Here is a 23,495-nt window from a genome sequence, read left to right on the forward strand (position 1 = left end):
AATCTTTACCATTACCTTTACCAAACAACTATACAATACAACAACAGGGAAAGGGAAACAACCGGAAACGGCAAGGCACCTGGAAAGGACGACATCCCCATTGAAGTGCTGAAGTGCTGTAAAGAGATCATCACCACCGAACTGTATGAAATCTTTTGTGTCTGCTGGAGGGAAGGTGGAGTACCACAGGACATGAAGGATGCAAACATCGTCACGTACAAGAACAAAGGAGACAGGGGCGACTGCAATAACTACCGTGGCATCTCTCTTCTTAGTGTTGTAGGGAAGCTGCTTGCCTGTGTGGTGCTGAAGAGGCTCCAGGTGCTTGCAGACAGAGTCTATCCAGAATCACAGTGTGGATTTCGAGCTAATAGATCCACCACTGACATGGTATTCTCCCTCCGACAGTTGCAGGAGAAATGCAGGGAACAACAACAGCCACTCTTAGTGGCCTTCATAGACCTTACAAAAGCATTTGACTTGGTTAGCAGGGATGGCCTTTTTAAAATACTTCCCAAGATTGGATGCCCACCTCGTCTCCTTAACATCATCAGATCCTTCCATGAGGGAATGAAAGGCACTGTAGTTTTTGATGGCTCAACATCAGATCCCTTTGACATCCGAAGTGGAGTGAAACAGGGCTGTGTCCTCGCACCAACCCTTTTTGGGATCTTTTTTGCTGTCATGCTGAGGCATGCCTTTGGAACTGCAACAGAAAGCTGTCTATCTCCAGACTAGATCAGACGGAAAGCTCTTTAATCTCTCCAGATTGAGAGCAAAGACCAAAGTCCAACTGAAATGCATGCAGGACTTCCTGTTCGCTGATGATGCAGCCATTGTTGCCCACTCTGCTGAAGACCTCCAACAACTCATGAATCGTTTCAGCAAGGCCTGCCAAGACTTTGGACTAATTATCAGCCTGAAGAAAACACAAGTCATGGGCCAGGGCGTGGACTCACCTCCTTCTATTACCATCTCCACACAAGAATTGGAGGTTGTTCATGACTTTGTGTACCTTGGCTCAACCATCTCTGACATCCTGTCCCTGGATGTCGAGCTGGATAAATGCATTGGCAAAGCAGCCACCATGTTCTCTAGACTCACAAAGAGAGTATGGCTCAATAAGAAGCTGACGACACATACCAAGATCCAGGTATATAGAGCCTGTGTCCTGAGCACACTCCTGTACTGCAGTGAGTCCTGGACCCTTTGTGCACGGCAGGAGAGGAAGCTGAACACGTTCCATAGGCGTTGCCTCCGACGGATTTTTGGCATCACCTGGCAGGACAAAGTTCCAAACAGAGTAGTCCTAGAACGAGCTGGAATATTCAGCATGTATACATTACTGAAACAGCGACGTCTACGTTGGCTTGGGCACGTCGTGAGAATGGCTGATGGTCGGATTCCAAAGGATCTCCTGTATGGAGAATTAGTGCAGAGAAATCGCCCCAGAGGGAGACCACAGCTGCGATACAAGGATATCTGCAAGCGGGATCTGAAGGCCTTAGGAATAGACCTCAACAGATGGGAAACCCTGTCATCTGACCGTTCAGCCTGGAGGCAGGCAGTGCATCACGGCCTCTCCCAATTTGAAGAGACCCTTGTCCAGCAGGCCGAGGCAAAGAGGAAGTCACAAAAGCAGCAAAACCAGGGAGCTGGACAGGGGACAGATTGGATTTGTGTTCAGTGTGGAAGAGATTGACACTCTCAAATTTGCCTCTTCAGTCACACGAGACGCTGTTCCAAGTCCTCCATACAGAGCACGTCACCATAGTCTTTCGAGACTGAAGGATGGCTAACTAAGATCAGAAAAACATTGTTTGTTCTTTAGCCTTGCCGTACCATATATATGCCTGCCATCCTAGTCTTAAATCATGTCCTTCTAATTTTAAAAGTCTTTGATCTTCCAACATAATCCATTTCTTTATCCAGCTCCATGCTGAAGCCTTATAGTATAATAAGCCGTTTGGTAAACCCATTCCTCCTCTTTCTTTTAAGTCCTGTAAAACTTTAAGTTTTATTCTTGGTTTTTGGCTGGATTGGGTCTCTTGAAAGCTTGGCCTGAGGTCTAGAATAGTCCTTGATTGACGTGTAATAATTGAACAAATGCCAGAACAGTGCAATACCTTTGTTGAACCACTAAAAAACTGCGAGCTTTCATGGATAAAATCCCACTTCCTCAGAACAGGTACACACACACACACACACACACACACGCACACGCACACGCACACACACACACACACACACACACACACACACACACACACACACACACGACGTGTAATCCTGAACCACGTGTAATCCTGGCTCCCTCTCCTGGGGTGGGGTAGGAGCAGGGGAAATCTGGATTTTATTTTATTTGTTCACATTTATTGGGAAGTGCCATATCACTGCCCGGGCACCCGAGTGTTATAGCCCTGAACGGTTGGGGGGGGGGGGAACCCTAGTACTGGTGATCACACATGCCGAAAGCTGAACTAAACTGGAGTGATCCAACCAACGTGAGCAAGAAAAGGAAAACAAGAAACGAAGAGTAAACCCCTGCCGGGGACCCAGAACGGTTCAGGTGGGCCTGGTTCACAGTGGCTTGCATGTACAGTATTGCATGGGGTTGGTGGGGAATGGAGTGAACGCGTCTGCTCCCAAAGCGGTCAAAAATGCAAGAGAAAGTGCCCTCCGATTGCACCCTGGTGTCCCTTCCCCTCTCCGGGAGCCAAACTTCGGGAACCCAACCAGCAGGGAAGGAAGACCGCGCCCGTCACGGTGTCTCCAAGCACAGCTGCATTGAGGCCCCTGCCCTCTGATCCTGCCCCCAGAGCGTGGCCCTGCTCAGGACCAGCCCCCCCCCCGAAAGCCCTCACCTGGCAGGAGGCCTGGGTGGAAAGCCAAGGCAAGGGTGTCCAGCCAACCTTCGCCAGCCCCCTCAGGGACCTGGCCTGGGGACACCCAGGGTCTGGACCCATAGGATCCGCTTGCCCAGCCGGCCAGCCTCCTTCGGTGTGCGACACCTCTTTGCGACAGAAGGGGCCTTGGTTCCTAGGGAGTTCTCAGCTTCTTTCCTGTGACCAAGTGGAAATAAAACTGGGCGCCAAGTGTGATTTTGAACAGAAAAGGGAGGAGAGGCTCGAGGCTCGGCCAGTCTTTACCTGGCCGGCTGCTGCTCAGCTTCCCCCACCCGGTGAGGGTGCTATTTTAGGTTTAAATAAAGAGAGAAGTGGGTGGTGGCGACGGGGGGGGGGGGGGAAGAGACAGGCTTCTGCATCACCTGGGCATCTGCAGCGGGCATCCGCATGCCTGGGGGCCCCCCCCGGGTCTCTCCAAAAGGTTTTAGGGAGGAAGGGGAAATAGCGACAGACCTCGGATGAAGGGCAGCGAGTTTATGCACCCCATTCCAGAAAGGCAGGCAGAACTGACCCTACGTTGTGTCTATAGGGAACACTGCTCTACTAAAAACAACTGCAAAAGGAACCCTAAACACGTCTTCATTTCTGATGGGGCCGTCGGAGATCCTCCATCAGGGAAATGCCCTCCCCCGCCATGGTTAATAGAGGATAGGTGCCGGGGCATCAGCCAGCCTTTGGTGCGAATACAGAGCAGACACAGAGCAGATGGATGGGGTGAGTGGCTTGAGCGCAGCCTGTGGAAGGGAGAAGGGGGCACGCTTTCAACTCCCAAGAGAATGGGGGGACCTGCACAACATGGTGATGAGGTAGTGCCACGTATGCTCTTGGGAACTCACTGGAGGAAAGGTAGAACATAAATCTTTCTCTCTCTCTCTTTCTCTCTCTCACTCACTCACTCACTCACACACACACACACACATATGCACACGCACACGCACGCACGCACGCACACACACACACACACACACACACACACACACACACACACACACAGAGACTCTTAAGGGCTGAAAGCTGCATTACAGGCAACCCATCATTAGAAGTAGTAATTCCTTGACAGCTTGAAAGCATGTGATTGTCATCTCACGTAGTTTGCAAATCAACTTGCTTTCTTTTCTCACTGGTCTTTGAGTTTTGTTCACAAATCTGATTTCATTTCAGACATGAAAGTTTGCCCAAGTCCATGCTCCTGGAAAACTGATGTTTTATTAACACAAAAGAGACCAAAATCTGATTACAGAATTACTGCACAGCTTTAATGTTCACAATGAAGAAACTGGAAACATTCACACTCTTGCATTCCTGATCACTATGTACGGGTGTGAAAGCAGGACAGTGAAGGACGCTGGCAGGAAAATAAAAGGATTCGTTGGAAATGTGGTGCTGGAGGAGAGCTTTGCAGATAACGCGGGACTGCCAGAAAGACAAACAAGTGGGTCCCAGATCAAATCAATCCTGAACACTCTTTGGAAGCAAAAAATGTTGAAACTGAGGCCGTCCTCCTTTGGGCACCTCCTGAGAAGGCAGGATTCTCTGGGAAAGACCATCAGGCAGGGAAAGGTGGAAGGCGCAGGAAAAGAGGAAGACCCAAATACGAGATGGACCGACTCCCTCAAGGAAGCCAGTGTCACCCTAGGGATTTGGGAATCTGCCCAGACGGGTTGCTAAGGAGGTTGGCATAACAGTTCTCTTGAATTTTAATCTTTTTAAACCTCCTCTCACTCCATTCCAGGTGTGAAGAAATGGATCGTTCTCAAGTAGATGCTTCAAATACCAACCGAAACAGGGGGCTGTTGACCAGCGCTGGCCATAGAATTGGGCAGAGACACATTTCTTTCCTGTGGAGGAGACTGTCCCGGCCGGATGCTCAAGGGCGAAAGAGAGGGGTGGAGTGGGGGGATGTGGTGGGCCCCCCACACTCATCCTACATCATCAACACATAGGTTCAGAAGCAGACTTTTAATGCCCGGGACTAGATAATTGACTCACAAGTTTCATTAAATAAAAGTCAGGTCCCCCCCCCCAATCCAGAATATGACGGTAATTTGAGAATTCTGGAAATATCTTTTCATCAGCAAGAAACTAAACGGAAACTTTCGCCCTTTCCGAGAGGGGCGAAACTCTCATGTAATCTAAAAAGGGGAGTCGGTGGGGGAATGAAGAGAGAGGTCAGTGAGAGTCTCGGGTTCTCCTCCTCCTCCTCCTCAGGATCTTTAAGGCCTGCCTCCGTATTTCCTTAGTCCTGGCCCCGTAGACAATGGGGTTGAGCACAGGGGGCACCAGGAGGTAGATGTTGCTCATCGTGATCTGGAGCAGCGGGCAGAGGCCCTTCCCGTACCGGTGCACCACGGAGAGCCCGATCAACGGCACGTAGAAGGCGAGGACGAGGCACACGTGGGCCACGCAGGTCCCGGCGGCCCTGAGGCGCTCCTCCCTCGACTTCAGCCGCAGGACACTCCTGAGGATCAAGGTGTAGGAGAGGAAGATGAGCAGGGAGTCCAGGCCCATCACCAGCAGGATGGCCGTCAGCCCGTACACCACGTTGGGCCGGATGTCCCCGCTGGCGAGGTTCATGACGTCTTGGTGGAGGCAGTAGGAGTGGTTGAGGTGAGCCGCGTCAGGGAAGTCCAGGCGATCAATCAGCAGGGGCAAGGGCAGGAAGAAGGCCACGGCCCGGGCCACGGCCGCCAGGCCCACCTTGGCCGTCACCGAGCGGGTGAGGATGGCCGAGTACTGCAGCGGGCGGCAGATGGCCACGTAGCGATCCACGGCCATGGCCAAGAGGACGGTGGACTCGGCGCCCGAGAGGGAATGGATGAAGAACATCTGGAGGAGGCACATCCCGTAGCTGATCTCCTTGTCGTCAAACCAGAAGAGGGACAGGATCTTGGGCATGGTGCAGGTGGACAGCCCGAGGTCCACGGCCGCCAGCAGGCAGAGGAAGAAGTACATGGGCGTGTGGAGGGCGGCCTCGGCCTTCACCACCAGCACGATGGTGACGTTGCCGACCACGGCCACCACGTACATGGCGCACAGCGGGAAGGCCAGCCAGAAGTGGGCGGCTTCCATCCCAGGCAGGCCCAGCAAGATGAAGGAGGAGACGGGGCCGCTGTGGTTGCCACGGGGGGCTACCATGGCTGGCCTGATCCACCGCTGGGTCCCAGGTTCCTCTTCTTGGCTGCAGGAAAAGGGAAAGGGAAGGAATGTCCTGTCAAAGAATGAATGAGGGGGACCTTTGCGGGATGGCACCAGGAACCACGTCTGCTCTACCCAACCACCCCAAAACTCCAGAAGGCCAGAAGGCCAGTCAAGGTGATCTCCTGATTCCTTCTGAAGCAAAAATGGACTTCAGAAGGAATTAGAAATGGAAAGCCTCTTTCCCCCCCCCCACAGGCGGCTTTTCAACCCAAACCGAGGCAAAGTTGAGAAGGTCTAGTGAAAGAGAAGGAGAGAAAACCAAACAGCCAGGCCAGGGACACGTGAGCCAGAGTGAAAACACGGACAGAACAGCAACGGAGGCAACCTGGGTGGTGTTCGTTGCGGCTGCCCCGGGATCAAAGAGAAACATCAACGACAACACCGGCGCCATTGCATTAAGTTGCCAGGGGAGGCTGGTCCCTGACTGGGCCGCGGTCCTGCTTTCAGGGGGCCAAAAGGTTGCAGCCACACGTCCACCCTTGGCGGGGACGCCGGAGGGTGTCCAGCAGGACACGAGCCCCATTCAGAAGGCCCACAGATGTCTCCGGGATGCACAAAAGACCAGGTGGGGGCATGTCTACTGCACAGGGAGTTGCCATGCTTATGTCCACAACACACAACATGACTCACACACTAAAAGTGAGTTCTGAGAAGACAAGGAGAGAGAGAGAGAGAGAGAGAGAGAGGAGGTCCCAGAAGGTTGTGCCTCCCCTCCTGCCTTGTGCCTCCTCTGTGCACACAAAGCGCCTTGGAACCCTTGGGTGCAGCACCCGTGTCCCCACAAGCGCACTCTCCGGGGCCCTCGCAGAAGAAACCAGGAGCTCGGCAGGGAGGTCCTCTCCTTTGCAGAAACGGCCCACCGGGAAAGGAGAAGGTGGGGAGGAGTGTCCTCTCTCCAGGCTTCGAAGGGAGGTCTCTCCAAAGGCCAGAGGCCGGGGAAGAAGGGGTCCCGTGGGCTCCTCCCAGAGGCATCTCTCTGGTTTGGGGCCCCGGGAGGGTCCCTGGGAGGCCTGATCCAGCAGGGTGCCTCTTCTGAGGTTCCTAGGAACCTGCCAGCCCTCCCAGAGCCGCTGGTTCCTTCCCCTCATCCTAGCCAGTCCCTGAGCGTGCAGGCCAGGGGTGGCTCCTGGAGGCAGAGGGAGGAGGTCACCTCAAGGCGGTCCCTCAGGGGGTTTGACCTCTCGACCTGAGTCCGGCTGGCCGGGCGGCCTCTTGGGGGAAAGGACCCCTTCGAAAGGAGGAATGCCCGCAGGCTGCCCTTCCAACAGAGGACTGTCCTGCCTGCAAGAGGAGACGTGGCCGGCCTATAAAGGAAGACGTGGCATGGCATCTCTCTGCCTCCATCGCTTTGCCACCGAGGGAACGAGGCGCGTGTGGCACCCGCTGCCCATGAGCCGGGGTGGTGATGGTGGTGGTGGTGGTGGGGGCCCATGTGGAGCCTCCTGGGACCCGTCGGTCACCCCTGGGGGAGCTGCAGGCCCCCAGCAGAGTTCCTGTGGGAAGCAAAGGAGGCTCTGCCGCCACCTCCAAAATCCCCCCCCCGCCCCGGCACGATGCTGCTTTACCTCCCAAGCACAGCCTGTGGGCTTTTCCCGCTGAGAAGCACAGGCTCCGTCCTCGGGCAGCAGGAACCCATTGGAAGAGGCTCTTCCCAGCTGTGCCGCCTGATCCCTCGCTTTCCCACAAGAGAAGCCGCCTGGGGCATGTGTGTGTGTGTGTGGGGGGGGATGGACCCCCTTCCTGCTAAGGCTGTGGCTGCCCTATCGGCCCTCCCCAAAGGATTCGCTTGGTGCTTCTCCTCCACCCCACCCGCCTTCCAAGGGGGCAGGCCAGTCGGTCTGGGGACTGCCGCCCAGGCCTTCACCTGGCAGAGCTGCAGACGGGCGCCTAAGGTTGGAAAGGGAAAGGGATCAAAGCCCAGGCCACGGCTCACATGGAACACAAAGCACACAAAGTGTGTGTGTGTGTGTGTGGGGGGGGTGCCTTTGCTTCTGCATAAATCAAACATGGATCTCTAGAGCCATCCAGACAGCCTTTGGGCAAGGGTCAGTAAAAGAAAGCATTTTTTAAATATTTCATTTCAGAGTCTTAGAGAATTCAGTGCAAAAGCTTAAGAAGATGGCAAAAGCCCAAGGAGATGATGTTTTGGAGTAGGGAGATCATCTTTCTTGGTTCAGCAGGCAGTGTGTGTATGTGGGGGAGGGGCTTGTTACATTTAAATTGACGTTGCTCTTATCTGTTTCCTGCCCAGGGTGACGGTCTGATCCCATTCTGAGCCCATCATTGCAAAGGGGGACCTTTGGGAGTGTCAGGACTTCTCAAGTGTCTCCGAACTGTTTCTTTACAAAAGAAGTTTTCAATCAGCATCACTAGGGCACTTAGGAGAATAATAAAAAGGTGGGTGGGGCATGGAAGTGGCCACTTAGCACCTTGTCAGCACCTTCAGGCAGCTTCTCTCTGCCTCTGCCCTCCCCTGCAGATTGTCTCTGAGTGGCTGCAGTGCAATGAGTTCAGCCAAAGCAACCCAACTTGATGAAGGATGGATAAGCAGTGGACCAAACGGTATCCTCCCCATAGTGTTGTTGCACCCTTACTCTCTTGAGCAGGTGTATGTAGGAGCAAATCCTAAGAGGCCCTAAGTATCAGAACAAAGCAAAAAGCAAAGTGTGCTGCTTATATACCGCCCCATAGCACTTCAAGCACACTCCGGGCGGTTTACAAGTTAATTATGCAGGCTACACATTGCCCCCTCTCCCCCCCCAGCGAGCTGGGTGCTCATTTTACTGACCTTGGAAGGAGAGAAGGCTGAGTCAACCTTGAGCCGCTTCCTGGGATTGAACCCCAGGTCGTGAGCACAGTTTTGGCTGCAGGACAGCGGTTTAACCACTGCGCCACGAAGCAGAACAGTCACGCTAAACAGGACTTTAGGAGCATCTTAAGCCCTAAAAGATGGATTGGTGGCCTAGGGGGACCCCATTCAACATCAGAAGGAGGGTCGCCCCTGCCTGGTGCATTTGAGTCCAGTCTGACCGCAACAGCGTTAAGTGTCACAAATCCAGAGTTTAGGAAAAGCCGTGTTTGGAACAAGAGCGTCCAGGATTCTGTTAGTTGGCTTTGCTCTTGGGCATCTTGGCCAGTGATCATTCCGAGAGCTGTCATCCGAAAATGACACACACACACACACACCCCATCCAACAACATGAACAAAACAGCCCCAGACTGTTTCTGTGCTTTGAACAAACCCCAGGAGAATCGTTCCCCAGCTTCGAAACACGGCTCTTGCCTTAATGCCAAAGAAGAACAAAGGGAGGAGAAAGCATGCAGAGAGGCCTTCTGTATATTAAGAAAGAACAGAAAAGCAGCAGGACCGAAAACCTACCCTTGGGAATCTGGCCCGTCCTCATTTCTCTCTTCCTGGGCACAGAAGCTCTCCAGGAGGCAAAGAGGGACCTTCACACCGTGGAGAGCCACCGAAAAAGCTCCTAGCGGAACCCCACCCTCAGCTCCATGGAGGAAAATTCCTCTCCAAAATTGGGAAGGCAGCTTTTTCAAAAAGGCCAGTAAAACCAAAACGAAGTAGCAGATGGATGTTGTCTTTTTAAACTTTTTGTTTTAGCAATTCTATCCTGAGGTTCCCAGGCGGAGGGGGGGGGCTTGCGTCACCTCGCCAGCAGAGTCCCAGACCTGGACCAGACTGGAGGGGTGAAGGGGGGGTGAGGGGTGAGGAAGGGAGGAGAGGGATCCAGGCCCATCCCGGGTTCCCACAGTGGCCAAGCAGATGGCCTGAGCGCCTGTGGTTTAACTTCTCCCTCCCTCCCCCTCCACTTGTGAGCTGGAGGCTTCAGCTTGGGCACAAGAGAGAAAGTTTCTCCTTGTTCTCAAAAAACAAGCAAGCAAGCAAACCCTCTGTGGGGGTGGCAGGAGAGAACAGCCAAGTAATGGAGGGGGATCTATAGGCCAGCACCCCCAAAATGCATTCGAGGAGGTGGGCTGTGTGTCCGCAACAGCTCTGTCCTGTAGTGTCTCTGCAAAAAGGGCCGTGGGGCGCCCAATAACCTCACGTAGGGCTGGCGGCACCTCAGGCACCCTCTGAATATATAAACCCCGGGGTGTGATGCTGCAAAGTATGGGAACCCCTGAGCTGACGAGCGGTCCTCTTCAGTGTTTCAAAGGCAACCCTTCGTCGCAGTCCTGGAAGATCGTTCCCCCCCCCCCCCGCGTGTGCGCCAGACCTCAGGACGCGGCTGTGAAGGGATATTTGGCCTTTGACTGGAGGAGTCTAGAGAGAGGGGCCTGGGAGGCTCCCTCTGGAAAGGAACCTCGTGGGACCGGCCTGTCGGGAAGACGGCTTTCTCCCCCATGAACCTGCCAGGAAACAGCTGGAGTGGGGGCAGAATCTGGTTCCCGTACCGGAATCGCCCTGAACCTGAAGGGTCTCCTCACTCGGAAAGAGGCTGGGCTGAAAGAGAAGGGCCGCTGTCGGCACCGGAGGCAACGCTCTGCCCGGCCACGTCCTTTCCCATAAAGAGAACTCCCTGAGCCTGTCTTCCCTTTTACTCCCAGCTGTCCTCCTCCTCCTCCTCTTTCACTGGCAAGCCCCTCTTGCCTGCAGAAAGGGTGGTTCTTTTCCTCTCTCTTTTGGACACACACACCAACAAACACACTCACAGGCTCCCGCACTGACTTTGCCTGCCCGGGGAAGGGACTGACCTGAGAGCTTCCTCTGTTCCCACCTGCAGCTCCTCAGGTCAGGAGGGCCTCCCCGCCAGGGCCGCCTGCAGCCAAGGATGCCTCTGGCCGGCCTCCGGGACATGCCCTGAAAGAAGCTGGCCAGCACTTACAAAATGAATGCAGGCGGCGTTTTTTCCAAGCCAGGTGGAAGGAGAGTGCGCTGAGGATCCTTCCCAGACCACGTCTATCTCCCGGGCTCCTTGGTTGCTCAGTGTCCCTTTGCAAGGGGGCAGCCGGCACAAAAAGGCTTCAGCCCTTGCCCCCCCCCCCCCCAGTGTTCTAGGGAATGGCAGACAAGAGGAAGGAGGGTCCGGCCGGACCATGCAGTCCCTGTCCCCAGTGGTTTATTAATGTCCTCTCCCACTTTACAGGCAGGAATTCCGATGGGAGTTGCTTCACACCCTGGTCACCCTGGCTGGGAAGGGACAAAACGCCAGTCCCACCAGGAGGAGGAGGAGGAGGAGGAGGAGGAGGAGGAGGAGGAGGAGGAGAGCTCCCTGAAGACTCAGGGGGTTGCACCCCTTTCCTGCTGCAAGGTTTTTGCACCTTGGCAACGACAAATTAACTTGCACACACACACACTTTAAAAGATGATTGACCACTGGGCAACACACAGCATAAACCTGATTTGCAAACACAGATGCTCTGAAAAACAAACAAACGTGAAGTCTTTGGACAGCAATGTTTTATCACCTAAGCTGGCATCTGTCTAACACGACACTGAATTAAACTATGAGATTTGCTTGCACAAACTGGGATGATGACCACCAATGAGGACAGAGGAGAAGACCAACCATAGAATCATAGAGTTGGAAGAGACCCCGGGGGCCATCAAGTCCAACCCATTGCCGTTCTGGTGGAGAAGAAGCTCCTTGGACCCGCAAGTCATTCATGGCAGTGATCCTCCATCTCCCGGAGCGCAGGCTGTGCAGTTGTGGTCCAGAGTAGGTGCCAGGACGCAGTGGAAGATTCTAGCAGCCGCTGGGCTTTACAAAGGCCCTTTGGGGGGGGGGGGAGGTTGTTGGGCTGGAGGGGCCCTAAGCTGGACCCAACCTCAGGGCACTTGGGACTCTGGACCCTTGGCTGCCGGATGGGGTGAGGTCTGTTGCAGTTTTGGATTTTTAGTTAAACTCCTCTAGCTGCACAGCAGAAGTGCAAGGATTCACAGAGCAGAATTAGCTTCGAGGTCCTCAGAGTAATTCACCCCTTTTTCTCATCAAGCAGCACTTACAGTCTTAAGAAGACATTATTAGAAGAAAGAATTTAAAAAAACATGTTCTTGCAGTTGTGAACAGATTAAACAGCAAAGGGGGGGGGGTACGACATGACTGCTTGCAACAACAGGCCTCAAGGGACTGTTTTCAACAGACAAAAGAGAGGGAAAGAGAGAGAGAGAGAAAGAGAGAGCAGAAAGGCGGGGCTCTCTTTGAATTCAGGAGGCAGGGAAGGTGTGATTGGTTACCCCTGGGTAGATTGACAGCCACTCCAGCTCAGAAACATCCCTCCCAGCCACACCGGTTAGTGGCAGAATTCCGGAAAGGTCCTCTAGCCTGGCCACCGCTGGCCTTTCCATCCACCTCCTTCAGATGCACCTCTGATCGCCTGCTGCCCCTCAGTTGTGGACCTTCCTTCCTGGGGAGCTGGCCAGGTGGCTACTTTGATGCCAGGATGGCTCGTGGACCAAGCGTGTCTGTGGGTGTGGGCACACCTCGCACCAAAGTTTTAGGATGGGGAGACCCACCTGTTACAGACACGGGGGGGGGAGCCTCTGCGGCAAGGTGCTTTTGACGGTGGTTGAGACCTCTTTCCACTCCCCCCCCCCGTCCTCCCCATTTTATCTTGGGTCTCTGTTTTTAAAAGGCTGCTTTCATTACCTTATCTGAATTAGAAATGACTTCAAAAGAAGCCTGTCCCTAAGCCCTGAAGAGCAGCCACCCAGCAGAGCCAGGAGGGAGGAGAGATGCCTCCTCTGACTTGACACTCAGCTGAGTAGCATCCTCTTCTAAATGCTCTCTGTACTCTCTGTACACCGGGGCTGAGACGCCCCTCCTTTTGCCCACAGCCAGGTTGAGAGCAGAGCGAAGCTGCCTGAGCCGGAGCGCCTCGGGGGCTCCTCCGGACTTCGCGGCCGCCCCCGCCCCGCCACCTGCCCCCCCCCCGGCAGACCCTTCCTCTTGGCACCGCGGCTCCTCCTCGGCCGCCGCCTCCTGACCCTTTCTAAGCCGACCTGTCGGAGATGAAGCCACGGACCTCATCCCCGCGCCCGGGGAGGGGAAGGGAAGCGCCCCCCCACCCTTTCCCCGTTTCTCCTTGCGAAGCCGCCTTCCCTTCTCCGCTCGCGGGCCTCCGGTTCCCGCACCGCCCGAGCGAGGAATGGAGCCGCGCCAAAGGGAAGGCGCGCAGCCTCCCGGCCGAGCCGAGCCGAGCCTCTCCCCATCGGAAGGCCAAGCGGGCCCTTTCGCGGCCCGGACAGAGGCCGGAACGGCGGCCCCTCCGACCCTCGGCCCGGCGGGGCGGGCGCCCTGGCACTTCGGTCCTGGCGGGGTCGGGGTTCCGCAGCCCCCGCGAGGGAGCCCTTGCGCGGGAGCGGCTCCGAAGAAGAAGCGCCGGGAGTCCGGGCGCAGGCAGGTCCGCGCCGCCGGGTGGCTTGGCTGCCGGGCCGGTCCCGCGCTGGAGCGCCGCGGCCTTGGGAGACAAAACCGGGTGAGGGGGGCCTGGGCGGAGGTGCCGCGGGGCTACATTTTGCCGCCCCCGCCCCCGCCCCCGCCCGCGCCCCGCAAAAAGAAGGCAGAGGTGGAAGGTCATGTCAGCAGCCGCTCAGACACGGAGAGGGTGAAAGGAAGGGGCCGCTGCCCAGCTGGCAGCTGAGAGCCCCAGGGAAGGAGAGGGGCAGGCGGGGGGGGGGTGGGAGCGGCGGCAGAGAAATGGAAGGAGCCTGAAAGTAGCGGGGAGTAGCGCCCGGCAGGGGCCAGCCTGCCCTGGAGACATCCTGGAGAGCGAAGTCAAGTGGGCCTTAGAAGGCTTGGCTAACAACAAGGCCAGTGGAGGTGATGGCATTCCAGTGGAACTATTTAAAATCTGAAAAGATGAGGCTGTTAAGGTGCTACATTCAATATGCCAGCAAGTTTGGAAAACCCAACAGTGGCCAGAGGACTGGAAAAGATCAGGCTACATCCCAATCCCAAAGAAGGGTAGCGCCAAAGAATGCTCCAAGGTCCGCAGAGTCAAAGCTATTGCTTTTCCTGTAGGGATGTATAGAAGTGAGAGCTGGACCACCAAGAAGGCTGCCTGCTTAAGAATTGACGCTTTTGAACTGTGGTGCTGGAGGAGACTCTTGAGAGTCCCCTGGACTGCAAGGAGAACAAACCTATCAGTTGAGTGCTCACTGGAAGGACAGATCCTGAAGCTGAGGCTCCAATACTTTGGCCATCTGATGAGAAGAGAAGACTCCCTGGAAAAGACCCTGATGTTGGGGAAAGTGTGAAGGCAAGAGGAGAGAAGGGGCCGACAGAGGACAAGATGGCTGGACAGGGTCATCTGAGCGACCAACATGAATTTGACACAACTCCGGGAGGCAGTGGAAGACAGGAGGGCCTGGCGTGCTCTGGTCCACGGGGGTCACGAAGAGTCGGACAGGACTTCGGGACTTGACAGAGGTGCAGTGTTTCCAAGATACATCAGGTGGCGCTATTGGTAGATAAACTTCCGTGGGATGAATACACCAAAACACTTGTAGTGCTGATAGAAGTATTACTTGTATTATTTACAGGATTTTTACATACATACACAGCTTTAGTCTTGGTCTCACAGTCCTTGGTCATACACAGCAGTTCAGCAGTTTCAATACGTAAATCACAGTCAAAGTCCTTTTGTAAATAGTCCAGAGTTCGTTTACCAGTTGAGCAGTCCTGAAGCCACAGGTTCTTCTCCCGATATGCTCGGGAGACAGGCTTCTTCCAGGATCTTCTCCAATACAGCAACTCCGACAGCACTCCAACACAGCATACACCAACAACAACCAGCCCAACAACCAACAAAGTGTGTAAGCTAGTTCTCCTAGCTTTATCCTAGGGTTCCCCAATCCTGTCGTTCTTCTCTCAGCTGTCTCAATCAGCTCAGCTGTACCACCTCTAGCTACACATATCTTGTAGCTCCGATCCTGTTAATACTTACAGAATTGCATTCAACAATTCACACAGGTTTGACCTAAACCTGTCACGACTGAACAAGGGGCCAACTAGAGACTAAGAACAATAGATGTATTCTTGCAGTTAACAAAATTTTCCCTCCAATAAGATATGTGGATTACCACTTTTATTTATTTATTTATTTATTTATTTATTTATTTATTTATTTATTTATTTATTTATTTATTTATTTATTTCTTTCTTTCTTTCTTTCTTTCTTTCTTTCTTTTCTTTTCTTTTCTTTCTTTTCTTTCTTTCTTTCTTTCTTTCCCGCCTATCTGGTCGGTTAAGACCACTCTAGGCAGCTTTTATTTCCTTCTTTTATTTCCTTCCAGTGATTAACCAGAAAACGAAACACAATAAATACAAGACATTAGATGTCGGGGGAGGGGGGAAGAAGGCACTATGACAAACAGATATCTTTTGCCACCAGAGGGAGCACCCCTTCCACAAACACAGTAAATCTATAGGTGAAAAAAAGTTTAAAAAAAGAAAGACAAAAATGTGGCGGCACCCTAAACACCAACTTATATATATATATATTTTGATGTGAGCTTTTGGGGCCTCTGACTGTTAGGGAGTAGGGGAAGTTGGTCTGAAGGAATGTGACACCCCTCAGTCTTCTGGGACGTCATGAAAGAAAGCCCTTGGTGCCGAGGGAGCCCATTTGTGCCACAGCCCCTGCCGAGCTGCCCCAGCGTGTTATTTGGGTGCTTCTGCTGGGGGCGGGGGGGGGGGGGGAAAGGTGGTGTGTATCTCAGAGATCTGGCACAGCTGTGGCTGAACTTGGAAAGGCTTTGAGGCCGGTTTCTGGATAGTCAAACAGTGCCGCACAGCCGGTTCTAAAGGTGTATCTTAATTAAAATGCTTTCTGGCTTCATCGCTCTTGGGCGGGTGGCAGGGGACTCTTCCTCCGTGGAGGTTCTCTTGGCAAACAGCGCAATGTGCTTTCCTTCCAAGATTCTATTTGTCTTCCTGTTCCCATCCTCACCATAAAACACAGTTGCTCACTGGTCATAAATCATGGGAGATGATAAACCGTCTGCTCAATAAACAGCGCTTGAGAGAGAGAGAGAGAGAGAGAGAGAGAGAGAGAGAGAGAGAGAGAGAGCAAGAGCAGCCCTGCGGGTTCAGTAAAGGGGGGGAAACAGCCATTTGCTCAGCAGAATATCCTCTGAGCGGTTCATGTCCCTTCCCACATAAAGGGAGCCCCGTTGGGTCCAGGTGTGGCAGCGGGGGGGCGTCCTTTTCCGGATGCTAGACAGAAGTCTGTCCATCCACCTTGAATCAGAAGCAGGTGGGGGCCCCTTCTGGAACACACAAAGTGCCCCCGTCCTTCTGGCCAGCAGCTGTGGGAACTCAGTAAGTAGACGGTGGGCGAGGGAGAACCGAGGCTGATGGGACCATCTGTGTGCATGTGTGTGTGTGTGTGCGTGCATGCGCAGGGGAACCAGGGCCGGGGGGGGGGAGGTAGAAGACCTTCCTGGCAGGCCTGGAAGCAGAGGCTGGCGGGTCCATGTGTTGGGAGGGGAGCCGGGGAAAGTCTTCTCTTTTTCATACCACAGTTCCCAGAATATTCCGGCCAGCCCTGGAGGGGCCATCTGGAAAAGTAACTGTCCTTTCCCCTGGGCAGAGCAGGGTCTGATGAGGTGACAGGCGCTCCTGCCACAAATCAACCCCCTCCCTTTGGGAAGGCAGCCTAGGAGTCGGGCTTATGGGCCTCCTTCTTCCTGCGGAATGAGGTCTTCTCACTCAAGGATAAGCGGCCAGGGGGCCTGGGCAGAAGGGCCAAACTCCACCAGAACGAAAGAGCCCCATGGGAAAGGCAAACGTCAGCTGTGTCCGTGGGGCCGAAGGGATGCATGGATGGGGAGGGTTTTTCTGGTCAACTGGATTTGGTTGCCGTGTGTGTGTGTGTGTGTGTGTGTGTGTGTGTGTGTGTGTGTGTGTGTGTGTGTGTGTGTGTGTGTGTGTGTGTGTGTGTGTGTGTGTGTGTGTGTGTGTGTGTGTGTGTGTGTGTGAGAGAGAGAGAGAGAGAGAGAGAGAGAGAGAGAGAGAGAGAGAGAGAGATGTGTGGATGCCAAAGCCAGGACGTGCCCTGGCTCCAAACTCCTGCCTCTGGTTGAGAGAAGCACAACAGACACACCAACAGTCCCAAGGCACGGGGTTCCCAGAGGTGCAGGAACTCACGGAGAAACCCGTGGAGAAAGCAGGCACACGAGAGGAACATGGTCCATATGATGGAGACGCTGACTTTGCGCTTGGTGAAACCCCAGGCACTCAAAGACGGGCTGTTCATCTCTTCCCCTCAGTGGCTGCTGGAGCTTCTTGGTGACAATTTTTTTTGGGGGGAGGGGAGAGCTGGGCTCTTCAGCACATAAAGGAGTTGGTGAACTCTTTTTCCCCTCTCAGTCCCTCTCCATCCCCCCTTCCTTCCTTCTGTTCATCAACTCCTTCCTTCCTTCCTTTCCTTCCTTCCTTCCTTCCTTCCTTCCTTCCTTCCTTCCTTCCTTCCTTCCTTCCTTCCTTCCTTCCTTCCTTCCTTCCTTCCTTCCTTCCTTCCTTCCTTCCTTCCTTCCTTCCTTCCTTCCTTCCTTCCTTCCTTCCTTCCTTCCTTCCTTCCTTCCTTCCTTCCTTCCTTCCTTCCTTCCTTCCTTCCTTCCTTCCCTTCCTTCCTTCCTTCCTTCCTTCCTTCCTTCCTTCCTTCCTTCCTTCCCTTCCTTCCTTCCTTCCTCCTTCCTTCCTTCCTTCCTTCCTTCCTTCCTTCCTTCCTTCCTTCCTTCCTTCCTTCCTTCCTTAAATCCTTATCCCCAAGCAAAGCTTTTTGCGTCAGTCTCCTAGCTGCTCACACCATCTCCATTCATATCTTATTCATTCACTGGAGGTGTCATATATATATATAAAGAACAAAAGGGCAAAAGTCTGAAATGTTTCCAAGAAGTTTTTCTCCCCCCCCCCCCATATGCTGGAGCATTATTGGGTGCATTCAAGAGAATGCATCCAAATATAATGAGAGGATAATCTACCATACTTAATACCTCCACCTTAGCTGAGAAATAGCTTAATTCTGAGACATGCACAGATTGCACCGTTCCTGGCACATCACTGTAGGATGAGAAAGGGACCCAGTGTCTCCTCCTTGGAATCAGATTCACCCTCCCCCCTCTGGGCATTACAGAAGAGCAAGGGAGCAAAGCACTTTCTCCTCAGAGGTAGGCTAAGCTCCCATAACTACTTTTCCTAATCCCCTTTCATACAAGTAAATGGCCCATTACACACCCATTGCCAACAATTCATGTTCCATCAAGACAAAAAACATCTTCCTGGCCTGCTCCCTTTCCTGCTGCTGAAATCTGCACATCTTTCAGGGAAGGAAGCGGACTGGCTCCTTTCCAGTCAAGAGCCACACTTAAAGAATTAGATTCCTTTTTTGGACTGCTTTGCTATGCCTCAGATAAAAGATAAGCTTGGAAGCCTCAGTTCCTCTCTTAGTCTTTTCTCTGAAGTGCTCAGTAACAGGAGGTAAGTTGAAGGTGTGAAGTGTCCTTTTACACACTGATCTCCACCTGTTCGGTCAGCGTCCTATGCAACTGATGTATCTAGACAGCTTTGCCTGTGAGAACAAGACCAGGATTTCTGCTTCCCACTGGGGATTCTGGGACATGAAATTCCAGTAATTTAACCCCTCCGCTGTCATCCTGGTTACAGGATATGTATTTCTTCTCTTCTTACTTTGCTTTCCAGCAAACCTTGCTTAGGGACTGGCCACAGAAAGGTGAGCACAGCCTTAATTTGCGAGTCTGATTGCTCAGGCTTCTCTCTGTAAGGGAATTATGTTGTGGGAGGAAAAACGAGCAATGAACGTCTAAATGTGACTTGAATGTCTGGTTTGCCTCAGAGTTACTCCCTTTTCATGGACTTGTGGAGTGACGTTCTGGTGAATATTGCTGACATCACACCGCCTTTCCCGCCCGCCTGAGCTACGCTGCTCCTTTCCTGTGCTTTGGGGAACTTTTGAAGCCAGGTTTCCCATTAGGATCCACGTGTTTGTATGTGAAATGAGCCACGCTCCCGTCTGCACTGGGCAGCCGCTTCCTCAGTACCTCTGCTGCCCACATCTTTCTACCTGCAGGTTTTGTATTGGCTACGTTTCCCACTAAAAGCTCATTAGCCCACTAAGCTGGGGACTTGGCAACTTGTTCTCCTCCCTTCATCGTCTAAGGGAAGTTTTAGAGGGAACCGATGTCCCTTATAATGGCCATTTTTGTAGCGATTCTTTCACCACAGCCTGGCTAACTCTGTCATCCTCAAGAAGCAGCCCCGAGATCACTTTATGCCCTCACACAATCTGAATGGACCTTCAGGGCAGCTGGGGCGTCCACCTCCTCCTCTTCCTCCTCCGTTTCAAAGCTCTTTGGCAGAATAAACGAGGCCAGCAGTTAAAAGGCAGCACCAAAATCTTAGACCATGGAACCCTTGTAGATTGAATTTAATCCTCTTTTGAAAACATTTTCTCCTTGCAATGAAAGAGTGAGATTTTGTAGGAGGTTTAGGGAGGTTTGGGCAGAATTTTCCTATTTGTTGGGCTGATGTTTGGGCATTTGTGTAAATGCACACGTCTTTAAACTGCAGCTATTGCTCCATGGTTGCCTTGAGTGTTGAACAGCAGAAGCTGTGGATGCATTATTTGCATCCCCTTATGTAGCCAGTCTGTCCTTCGGCACAGATGGTCAAGAAATTTTACCCTGACTGTGCAAAGCACAACATTGGGTGAGGGGGGCAATTGCTATCATGCTTAGAGGCAAAGTTTCTCCTGGGGGAGCAAAAATCATCAGCGGGGGTTTCGTGTTGAGGCACCTCATCTTGCCACAGAAGAAACTTCGGTGTTTCCTCTCCCACGTCCTTGCTATTGTTTTGTTGCCCCGTTGGAGAAGGGCTTGCTGAGTGCAAGGGGCAGAGCTTTGCCAGCAGATGGGCCCAGACCCAATTCTTGACACCTCTACTTGGCAAAGGGGTGTGTGTGTGTGTGTGTTGTTTGTGGAAGGCACTGCATAGAAGCAGGCACTGTGCAGACTCTTTCCCTTCTGCCTGGGACCTTGGTCACCCCATCACCTAATAACGCACCAGTGTTCTCCCTTTTCCTCCGAGGATTTGCAGGCCCCGAGGGGCAGGATGGAGCCTGCTCCCAATACCACCTCCCTGGACCAGCCCTCTGGGCTCCTCTTGACCGGATTCCCTGGCCTGGACCACAGCCACCATCGGTTGGTCTCCATCCCCTTCTGCGTCTTCTACCTCACCGCCTTCTCAGGAAATGGTGCCATCCTGTACATCATTCAGAGGACGCCGAGCCTTCACCGAGCCGACATACTACTTCCTTTCCATGCTGGCCGCTGTGGATCTGGGCCTGGCAATGTGCACCCTTCCGACCACGCTGGGGCTCTTCTGGTTTGGCCACAGGAGGATTGGCTTCGAGGCCTGCCTCACCCAGATGTATTTCCTCCACGCCGCCTCCATGCTGGAATCCCTCCGTGCTTCTGGCCATGGCCTTCGACCGCTTTGTCGCCATTTCACGCCCCCTGAGGTACAAAGCCATCCTCACCGAGCCGACTGTCGTCAAGATAGGGCTGGCCATAGTGGCGAGGGCGACCCTCTCTATGCTCCCCATCCCGTTCCTCCTCCAGCGGCTGACGTACTGCCGGGGCAACAGCCTCTCCCACTCCTTCTGCTCCCACCCAGACCTCATGAAGTTGGCCTGCGGAGATGTCAGGGGTCAACATTCTGTACGGCCTGGTGGTCGTTCTGTCCACGGCGGGCATCGATTCCATCTTCATCCTGATCTCGTATTTCCTGATTATCAGGACGGTCGTAAAGCTGGGTGCGAAGGGGAGGGGCTTCAAGCTTTGAACACGTGCATCGCCCACGTCTGTGCCGTCCTTGTCTTCTTCCTCCCTTTGATCAGCCTCTCCATGTTGTATCGGTTCGGTAAGGATGTGCCTCCGCTGGTCAACACCGTGGTTGCCTACGTCTACCTGATAGTGCCCCTGCTTTAAACCCCATCATTCTACAGCATCAAATCCAAGCACATCCGGAAAGCTATGGGGAGGATCCTGCTTCGGAAGACAGATCCTCTTTGAGGCAGAGGAGGTGACATGGACCCATCCATGCCATGGATCCGTCCGGGTTTGGGGACCAGCAGGGCAGCTAACAAGGCTGTGCTTCCGCTGACTTTCCTTTTGCCAGTTCTGTAATGAATGTGAAAATGTCTGAAGCCCTTCAACCGCTCAGGAAAATAGCATCTTCATTTCTGGAAACAGCGGCTTGTGCAACCGGATGGTGAAGGAAGCATTCAGCAAACCCACACCCACACTAAAATCACAGCACCTATGATTTAGACTTTATCAGGTGGGGAGGGGTCTCTTAGGGCTCGTGTTCTCATTTGCACCTTGGGAAGCAACCTTTGATCAGACGGCAGGTTTCAGAGGGCATAAATCCAACAGGAGCCAGCAGTCAGAAACGTGTCTCCTTAAAGATGCCCTTTCCCTCAGGGAAGGAGCGAAACTGTCGTTCCCAGCGTCCACCCCCCTTCTCCCTAGACTGGGTGGGACCTAGGAGCTGTGTGACTGAGGCAACTATGGTCCAGTTTCTATCCCTAAATGTCCAATTAAGGTAAAAGGTAAAGGTTCCCCTTGACAATTTGTCCAGTCGTATATGACTCTAGGGCACGATGCTATTCTCTGTTTCCAACCCATAGAGCCAGCGTTTTGTCCGAAGACAATCTTCCGTGGTCACGTGGCCAGCACAACTAAACACCTACTCGCATTTTTTGCATGCTTTCGAACCGCTAGGTTGGCGGCAGCTTGGACAAGTGACGGGGGGCTCACTCCGTTGCATGGATTCGATCTTAGGACAGCTGGTCTTCTGACCTTGCAGCACGGAGGCTTCTGCGGTTTAAACCTGCAGCACCACCACCACGTCCCAATTACTCACTTACTTAAGCCTTAAAACTCTTTGTATTTGCAAAGGCTTTCAACCGGCCGGGATCTACTGGTAGTTGTGGGTTTTTCGGGCTCTTTGGCCGTGTTCTGAAGGTTGTTCTTCCTAACGTTTCGCCAGTCTCTGTGGCCATGGCCATCTCCAGAGGACAGCACTCTGTGCTCTGGGACCAGCATCTCTGAAGATGTGCATGGCCACTGAGACTGGTGAAACGTCAGGAAGAACAACCTTCAGAACACGGCCAAAGAGCCCCCAAAACCCACAACAACCAGTTAAAAACTCTTTGCCTGTGCACTTTCTTCCTTGCACACCAGCCTGAATAAGCAGGACACCTTATTAAGCAAAAAAAGAAAACACTGCCCTTGCGGTCGAGGCACTTTCTTTAGGAACTCTCACCCTTGCACCCCCCCCCCCCACAAGAATCACACTTGGGTAAAATATAAAATATTTAATTAAAAAGAATAAAAAGTCATAAAACAAAAGAAATACAAAAAGAATACAAATTGTTCCAGTTAACTGCAAAGCATCTAAGTACAGTATTATGTAAGCTCCTGTAAGACCTTCCCATAAAACAATAAAATGCTTGGCTCATAACTTTACTACTTCATTACTAGGCTGTTCTAAGTAACAATGACAAAGTCTCCATTTAGTCAGCAAAGGTTGTATACCTGCCGTCCCTCTTCTTCTCCTCCTCCTCCAACTTACGTACACACAACAACCACTTACTTAGCCCCCCTTTCCATAACTTAAAAGTCTCTGCTCCAGGATGGCACCCCATTGGCATACAGTCCTTTGTTCGCCATCCCACACCCAGCTGGTAACTTTCCACAGCTCCTTCCCTCATTCCCAGGCTGGTATGCCGGGGGCTAGGCCATTCGCAAGGAATGTTGTGACTATCAGTCCTGTGAAATGGCCTTGACTCTTCTTCACAGGCAGAGTTAGATCTCTGGTCCAGACGTGTAAGGCTTGGGGAACAAGCACTACAAAACCCGTATCTTCACAGTCAGCTCTCACGCACATGAAATACGTAACACTGGATGCCAGGGAGGCCACCCTGCCCTTTGCAAGGAAAAGCAAACACAGCTATATTGGCATCCCTGCACGAGAGATGCCTTGTCCCCCCCAATGAATACCAAAAAATGGTTGAAATGGCTGGAGAGAAATGGAGGGGCATGTCTGGCTGAAAATGTTCTTCTGTCTCTGTAAAGGCCCCAGCTCTGAGGCGGGTTATTTCAAGTACTCACTAAAACATACAGAATGTTAAGTACGACTAGAGATGGCACTTTGTCTTGCTTTGTGCGTTGTCCAGGTTGGTGATCTGCAAACCACGAATTTCCACCGGGTCGGAGCCCACCCACCCCCACCCCGACTGCCCGCCCCACCTCTTCCCATGGCTGCCTACGTTGTCCCGTTGCCTGATCCTGCAGGAGCTAGACTGCCTGTGCGTGGACGATAAAGATGTCTTGATCGCATTGTTCTG

General features: G+C 53.0%; 2 protein-coding genes across 2 annotated transcripts; one reads left to right on the plus strand and one right to left on the minus strand.

Annotated features, from left to right (window-relative positions):
• Positions 1–4,093: 4,093 nt before the first annotated feature.
• On the minus strand, positions 4,094–6,322 carry LOC110078154 (olfactory receptor 51E2-like). The gene has a single exon (XM_020791948.3). The coding sequence runs from the start codon at positions 6,039–6,041 to the stop codon at positions 5,076–5,078; it is 966 nt and encodes a 321-aa protein (XP_020647607.3). The 5' UTR covers positions 6,042–6,322; the 3' UTR covers positions 4,094–5,075.
• Positions 6,323–15,259: 8,937 nt separating this feature from the next.
• LOC110078160 (olfactory receptor 51G2) lies at positions 15,260–23,288 on the plus strand. Its single transcript, XM_020791957.3, is given in 6 exon segments — positions 15,260–16,384; positions 20,171–20,377; positions 20,379–20,546; positions 20,548–20,784; positions 20,786–20,903; positions 20,906–23,288. Coding segments are annotated over 6 exon segments (1,089 nt in total). The 5' UTR covers positions 15,260–16,276; the 3' UTR covers positions 21,157–23,288.
• The last annotated feature ends 207 nt before the right edge of the window (positions 23,289–23,495 follow it).

This window comes from Pogona vitticeps, chromosome 3, assembly GCF_051106095.1.
Source record: "Pogona vitticeps strain Pit_001003342236 chromosome 3, PviZW2.1, whole genome shotgun sequence".
Taxonomy (NCBI): domain Eukaryota; kingdom Metazoa; phylum Chordata; class Lepidosauria; order Squamata; family Agamidae; genus Pogona; species Pogona vitticeps.